Below are 8,113 nucleotides of genomic sequence, written 5' to 3'. Positions count from 1 at the left end.
CCCGGCCCCGCCTCCGCCCGCCCTGACCGTCAGGCCCCGGGCCCGTTCCCGGCGGCTTCTCCTCAGCTTGGCCCCGCGGGGCCTGGGGGAGCCGCCGCCTCGGAGGGCTCCTTCCCCGGGCAGGCTGGGCGCTGCGAGGCGGGAGCCGGCCTGGTTCCCTCACCACCGCAGCCTGAGGCGGGCAGCCTTCTTTGCCTCCTCAGCCGAAGGCATGTGAAGTTTAATTTTTAATCAATAAACGCTGTTTCTTCTCCCTTCAGCCCTCAGGGTCATGTGGAACACCGTGGCTTTGTGCTCCCTGGGCAGACTGGCCGCCAACGCCACATCCCCGCTTCTCCCAAGGTTACAAACCCTAAATCGCGTGTTTGAAAGAAAATATGAGGACGTGTGTCGTGGTAAACAACCCGCAGGCACACTGCAGAATCAGGGCTTGCAAAGGACACGCGACATGCTTCCCTGCCGTTTAGTAAGTAATAAAGCAAAATATAGACATAGGTATGCAAAAACTTACCCTGTTTTAGATGGACGTATCCTGTCTGTGTACCGACATGTGTTTGAAGAAAATTTAAGGAACAGTGAGGCTGTTATTAAAAGGTAATAAACTGGTTTTGTGGTGTTTTAAAAATGTTGCTGCTTGTGAGATGATGTGAGAGTTACTTATGGGCACTTCTAGGAATTTTTTTAACAGCAGAAGAATTTTAAAAAGTCCAGAGATTAAATTTTTTTTAAAAAAGTTGGCTTTTTTACCTAACTATTTGGAAACTTAAACTAGTTTCCTGGCTGCTCATTTCTCAGGCAGCTTCTCTGCAGAGTGAATTGTACAAGGATCAACACTTAAAAATTTCATCCTCCCCAAAAGAGGTGCCTAAATGTTGACAGAAATGCCTATATCTGGGTGCAGACTGTGTTTAAAATAGTGTCCTGTGACATTGTTTTGCCTATATTGCCAAGAAGTATTTTTTTTTTCTAGATCTTCATAAAATTTGTGTGCTGTTTGATTTTGAATGCAGAGACATAAATGGTGACTCAGGCATTTACAGATCCCTCCTGAAAGAGTAGGTGACAGTTATTGCAGTGATTCACTGATAAAAGCAGGAAAATGTGTTTTATGTGTTTCTCCTTAAAGATCAGATAGCAAAAATTCAAATACCTTTGTTCAGAGGAATGATACATGAGCTGGGAGTGAAGCTATGGAAAACACACTGTGCCCTCCTGTGGTGGTATTTATGACATTATTACAATCCTTAGGGTTTTTTTTTTTCTCCTGAGGTTTTTCAGTCTCTACAGTCTGCAGGAAGACACAATCAGGTAATGGAGTCACATACAGAGCGGTGTGTAAATGGTTAGGTCAAACAGTATTTTTAGTTAAAAATGATCCATCTTGGTGAAAAGTGTTTTATTTGCAATAAATGAAAAACCTGGTTTATTTAAGACCAAAATTATTTGAGATAACACACATTTGTTTACAGTTTATTCAACTGTTTATCTGTACTTGATGCTGCCTGACAATAACATTTGGTGATCACTTCCTCTCTTGATGGTTGTAGTGACACTGCAGTGCTCACTACTTTTAAAGTATATCTTCCATGCTGTCGAGTGTGCATTTCTTCTAGATTCAATGATTTATTCTACTTACCACCTACTGATTTTTGTCAGATAAACTTGTGGAGGGGAACTGAAGCAGGAAGCCCTTGACTGGGTTCTTCTCAAGAGTAGTTGGAACATGGAGGTCAGTGTCCATGCTGAATTACGACTGGCAGATGATGATATCCTTATTAATAGCTGCAAGTTTCTAGGCTAATGTTGTTGTAGGGCACTGCCTCTCAAAGTCAGCTTTGGTCGCTGATGATCAGCCCCTTCTCAGTCCTCCACTCGTGGGGTTGCTGACAGAGATTAAGTGTGATCATATATTGTGAAATCCCGTCTGTTGGGTGTATATGGGCAACACCCAGGCGAGGATGTGGATTTAATAATGTCTACTTGCTATGAACATAAACTACAGATAGAACATTTATCTTATTTCACTCCTTTTTTTGTCTTTCTTAGACAGTTTTTGAATAATGAAACTAAAATGCTTGCTTTAAGTAACACACCTTTGCTTTTTATTACACTTTATAAGGAACTATAATCCAGAAATGTGAATTCATCTTCATTCTCATACCATTTATGTGAAAACTGCAATGCATTACAGTACTGTGTGCAGTCTGCTGGAGGGTAACTTGTGAGTAAAGCTGGTTTTCATTAATTTAAACTTTGTTTTTTAAATCAGATATTCAGAATTGCTAGAGACGGTCAGTAGAGGAGGGGGAGAAAATGCCATCTTGCGTCATACTCAGAGAAACAAGAAGCTGTTTGTTCGTGAACGCCTGAAATTGCTGCTTGATGATGAGTCTTTCCTCGAGCTGTCGCCGCTGGCCGGCCTCAACATGCCGTATGGTGATGTCCCTGCTGCTGGGATTGCAACTGGTAATCATAGAATCATAGAATCATGGAATGGTTTGGGTTGGAAGGGACCTCAAAGCTCATCCAGTCCCAACCCCCCTGCCAGCAGCAGGGACACCTTCCACTAGACCAGGTTGCTCAAAGCCTCATCCAGCCTGGCCTTCAACACTTCCAGGGAGGAGCAGCCACAGCTTCTCTGGCCAACCTGGGACACTGTCTCACCACCCTCACAGTGAAGAACTTCTTCCTAATATCTAATCTAAACCTCCCCTCTTTCAGCTTAAACCCATTTCCCCTTGTTTTGTCATTAACTGCCCTTATGAAAAGTCCCTCCCCAGCTTTCTTGTAGCCCCTTCAGGTACTGGGAGGCCGCTATAAGATCTCCCTGGAGCCTTCTCTTCTCCAGGCTGAACAGCCCCAACTCTCTCAGCCTGTCCTCGTAGGATCGAGAGCAAATGTGGCTTTGGATGTAATGGGAAATTGATGAAGTTAATTTCTTTCATTCCTCTTATCTTTAAATATGATTCGTATTAGATGGAAAGATGGTTTTGGGTTGTGGGTGTTGTTTTGAACAGCCCATGCTGGAGATGCAACCCAGAAGGAAGAAGGTTTTTGAACCAATGTGATCCTTAATAAAATTTGAGAGATGCTGTTTGGGTGCAGTGATGAGTAGGTGATTCTAGGCAGTGTACATTAGCTGTAGTCCATATGTACTGAACAACTTCCCAGAGTCACCAGCCTTTCTCACTGAAGTTAAGGTGTTGGTTCTTTTTGGGAAAGGAAAAAGGATACCTGTAATCAGGTTTATGGAATATTTTAGTATCTGAAGAGTGTGCTTTCCTAGGAAAAATGAACATCAGTCCTATCCAGTAGCAACGTGAAAGAGTTCAGCCACTGCTGTATTATTCTTCCACAGGTTTTGCTGGGAGATCTCGGAAAAACCTTTGAAGAAAAAAGTTCTTCCATTTCTTCTAGATTTAGTAATTTATTCTACTTACCAGTTACTGATTTTTGTCTCAAAAAATTAGGATGATGTGTCAAATAAGCTGTTGTCTGTTAAAGGAAAGGGACCAACTTACTCTGAGACACAGGAGCTGTGTAATATTTTTCAAATTATAGACAAGTCTTTTGAAGAGCCATTCCAGTTCAGAAAGTCACTAGAAGAAGAGAATATGAAATCCTGTCTTTTGTCACAGATTGTTACATTTTTCAGTTTTATATAGGTCATTTTTAATTGCCTTCCCTGTTGTCTCAAGAGCTGGAAGTCAAACTGTGTTTTTTTTTTTTTCTCCTCTGTTGTCACCAGGAGTAAGTAAGTTTATTTAAAGTTTTGTCTTCCATCATTTAGATTTATTTAAAAATATCATTAACTTTTGTCTTGTTATTCCAGAGAACACCTGTAGATTTCTTCTCTGGATGTTATTTGCAGTGTAATTTGCAGCTTCTTCATGTCCTATTGCCTAAAGAACATCCTAGCTATAATTTATCCCCTTTGTTTCATCTGAAATATTGTAGAGTCCTGACAAGTATCTGTGGTACCACTTCCAGGAATTGGCAAAATCTGTGGGGTCTGGTGTGTCTTCATGGCAAACGATGCGACTGTGAAAGGAGGAACTATTTATCCCATTGGAGTGAAGAAACAATTGAGAGCTCAAGAGATAGCCATGCAGAACAGACTGCTGTCTGTCTACCTTGTTGACAGCGGGGGAGCATTCCTACCTCTACAGGTAACACCAGAACCACTTCATGGAAAAAAATAACCTACGTTTACCTTAATCATACTAATTCTTAGCAATAAACCTCAGTTTTCTGGTGTGTTTTCTTGGCTGGCTGACTTTCATTGTCTATTATACTTCAGTTGAGTCTGGGAGATGGTTTGAAGATCTGTAACAGCAGTGAGCACGTCGGCTCATCTTGCATCTAACATCTAATCAGAGTTCAGAAACTTGAATATCAGTAGAGGGGACAAAGGGCTGAGCAAGCATGGATACTCCTCAGTGTGCTGAAATCATCCTCTGGTCTCCTTAATAAATTAGTGTGTACTTTGAGGTTTCTGTTTTCAACTTCAGAAAGTATGGAATGACTCTGTATTGTATTGTAATGTTTGTGATAGTCACACAGTAACCTCCGTGGCCTTTAAAATACAGGTTTTGAAATTCTTACTCTTGTAAAAGGAGAGTCTCCACAGGTTACTTTCTGATGTAGAGAGGCCTTATTATCACAGAGACTATAGTTGTTCCCTCTCCAGGCTGAAAGCAAGCATGGAAAAAGTTTTTATCTGACTTAAGGATCAAAAGCTCAGTAAAAAGGGAAACTGTGCTGAAGTAATTTCACACATAAAGTACGAATGTGAGCTTCCCCTTCTCCATGTTTACAATCTCAGTTTGTGTAGAACAAATCAGTTTCACAAAAATTTACAAAACTTACCTCTGCTTTTGATGCACATGGATATTTTTCTGGAATTGCACAATGTGTAAGGGGAATAAATACTCTGGCAAATGCTATATATTAAAGTTTCAGGTATGATTGTTAGTGGTGACCTTCCCAGAGTTGGTTACAGTGCGTGTGTGAATGAATGGAGTGAAGAGGGAGGCGTTGGCTTTTGTTAATATTGAAACTCACTTTGTCTTTTCTCTGTCATCAGTCAGAGCTGTTTCCTGACAAGTGGCACGGCGGCAGAACGTTCTACAATGAAGCGATAATGTCTGCCATGAGGATCCCTCAGGTGTGGTGGCATTTGGAGTACAAGGAAGTGTAGTATGTCACACAGAATCACAGAATGTCAGGGATTGGAAGGGACCTCGAAAGATCATCCAGTCCAACCCCCCTGCCAGAGCAGGAACCTAAATGAGATCACACAGGAAGGCGTCCAGGCGGGTTTTGAATGTCTCCAGAGATGGAGACTCCACACCCTCCCCGGGCAGCCCGTCCCAGGGCTCTGGCACCCTCACTGGAAAGAAGTTTCTTCTCAGGTTTAAGCAGAACCTCCTGTGTTCCAGCTCACACCCATTGCCCCTTGTCCTACCATTGGGCATCACTGAGAAGAGCCTGGCTCCATCCTCCTGACATTCACCCTTTACATATTGATAAACATTAATGAGGTCTCCCCTCAGTCTCCTCTTCTCCAAGCTGAAGAGCCCCAGCTCCCTCAGCCTTTCCTCAGCAGGGAGTTCTGAAAAAAGTTTTGTTCTCATACAGATTCTGGGAACAACCTTTAAGCGTTCAAAAAACCCCCTAAAGCTCACCTTTTCTATCTGTGGGGAAGGGAGATTCCAATAGTAACTCACATGACAAAATACTTCAGCCTTAAGGATCCTCTAAGTGTTTACCAACTGATCATGATGGAAAAGCATCCCATCACCAGGTTATTTCAGAGTAAACATTGAGCTCTCTCAAAACCAGCATTGTTGTTCATACTGGTGTTTATATCTCTAGTTCATTGTTCCCCAAGCTGTGATTTAGTCTCTTGAAATAAACGTGATGGTTTTGCCTTGCCATTCTCCCCTCTCCAGCATCTCGATGTGCTTTGGTTTCCGTGTCCTTCAGGTGGCAGTGGTGTGCGGCTCCTGTGTAGCCGGCGGTGCCTATGTTCCAACCATGGCAGAAGAGTCTGTGATCATAGATAAAATCGGGACGCTGTTCCTTGCTGGCCCACCTCTGGTAAAAGCTGCTACAGGAGAATATGTCTCTCCCGAGGATTTAGGAGGAGCCAAACTTCACTCTAAGTATGTGAAATAATTCTCATAAATAATAGAGAATTCAGCAGAACTTACTTCATAGCTTCGATTTAAAAAAAACTGTCATTTTATCCTAAAATAATGTGACTGAAGCTGCTCCAGTGACAGGATACAATATGGTCCTTGAGGACTGAAAAACATGCAGTGAAAAAAAACCCAATAGAAATGATACATTAATTATTATACAGGTTGGTGGCGTTCAGTTGTGTATGTGGGAGTGTCGTGGCACTAGATAGAGTTCTTTGAAATGAAAAAAGTACCATGGCATTGTGATTTCATCTTTACTATGTTCCACAGGAACTTTCCACTTCCACTGGACTAACAGTGGAAGTGTGTTAGTTCCACACACTAACACTGATAGAAATCTGACATAAGTACAGCAGTCAGGATCAGGGCCAAAAGTGGAACCTTTTATTACGCTGTTTGCTTTCCTTCTCAGGTATGGGGGATTTTTTTTTGTTAGATCAGCCAAATAGAAATTGAATTAAGTGATGTTGTGGGGTGAGGCAGGGACTGGGCAGACCTGGATTTGGTTCCTCATTCTTCCACGTACTTTCTGAACAACTTCAGGCCAGTCAGTTCCTCTGTGCCTCAGAGAGACCAGCTATAGAAGAGGGATGGTATCATTTCTTTTCCTAATGTAAACATTGTCAAGTTACAAATACTAAAAAATACTAAAAATTTTGAGTGAATACTGTGATAATGGGGAAAACACATAAGAAATTCTCTTTTTTTGCTTAAACTGCTGAGTGGAGAGGTGGTGTGACTTCTTTCCATTTGTCTGCTTCTGAAGACACTAGACTAACCACAGAGAAGAATCTGAATGCTTGTAAAAGTACCTGCAGCCAAGAAGACAAGTGGAAAGCCTGCCTGCCTCTGCTGCTCATGAGGGCTTCACAGCAGGAGCTGAGCAAACAGGACATAAACCTGACAGTAGCTGTCTAACCATTTCTTTAATGCTATTTTTCTGTGTCAAAAACTTCTGTAGTTGTCAAAATAGCTGTTCCCTTCTAGATAGGGGAAGAGGGTGGGTTTGCTTCTTTGTTCTTGGCGTGCTGTGCTGTGTGAATGGTAACCAGTGTTCATACCTTTCTCACAGAAACAAGTGTAAGTGTGACAGTCAGCTAACGGTGTTACACGTCATGAGTTACTGTCTTTATGGCCAGGCTAGAAGTGCTTATTTTGAAATAATTTTTAAAGTTTGTTTTCCCTTTATTATAATATTTGCAACAACATCATCATGAAAATAAATTTAGAGGTCTTTCTTTATTATTTGCAGCAACATCATCATGAAAATAAACTTAGGGGTCTTTCTTTATTATTTGCAACAACATCATCATGAAAATAAATGTAGAGGTCTTTCTTTAACAGAGGTAAACACAAAAATCACAGGGAAGAACTTCTCCTTACTGTGAGTTTGTTTTGGGCTCGGATTGTCCAGAAATTCCACTGATTCTCTGCTTGCAGCTCATTCATGCGAGAACAAAATCACACGATATTTTCATTGAGTGTAGGGAGTCACAGCACGGATTAAGGCTTTTCCTTTAGTTTGTTTGTTTTCCTATCAGAATTCAGCTTTCATTAATTCAATACTAATTGATGTTGCTCTCTCTCCTAGAGTCAGTGGCTGTAGTGACCATTTTGCATCCTCAGAAAAGGAAGCCTATGAATGCATTCGAAATGTCATCTCTACGTTAAATTACGAGCCGCTGCCGGAGGAGGCCATCGAGCACGACAGCCCTCTGTACAGCTCTGATGAGCTCCTGGGACTGGCACCACAAGATTATAGGTTTACTCTTCCTGTGAAATTGGTAAGGTGACAGATACTGTGTTCCTTTGTCCTTGCTCTGTCTGGTAGCTCCACATTAACAGGCAACAGGCTGTTCTGTCTTGGAGAATCCTGAGTTATCATAGAATCATGGAATGGTTTGGAT

General features: G+C 41.8%; 1 protein-coding gene across 1 annotated transcript; it reads left to right on the top strand.

Moving 5' to 3' along the window:
- Positions 1-271: 271 nt before the first annotated feature.
- On the top strand, positions 272-7,990 carry LOC104518956 (methylcrotonoyl-CoA carboxylase beta chain, mitochondrial; the record flags this gene model as incomplete). The annotated part of the gene is made up of 6 exons (XM_010162258.1): positions 272-594; positions 2,270-2,466; positions 3,991-4,169; positions 5,087-5,167; positions 5,989-6,167; positions 7,798-7,990. Coding segments are annotated over exons 1-6 (1,152 nt in total), but the record flags the coding sequence as incomplete, so codon positions are not given.
- Positions 7,991-8,113: the final 123 nt, after the last annotated feature.

This window comes from Antrostomus carolinensis, unplaced genomic scaffold (assembly GCF_000700745.2).
Source record: "Antrostomus carolinensis isolate BGI_N321 unplaced genomic scaffold, ASM70074v2 scaffold20992, whole genome shotgun sequence".
Classification (NCBI taxonomy): Eukaryota; Metazoa; Chordata; class Aves; order Caprimulgiformes; family Caprimulgidae; genus Antrostomus; species Antrostomus carolinensis.
This window is presented reverse-complemented; position numbering and strand designations above follow the sequence as displayed.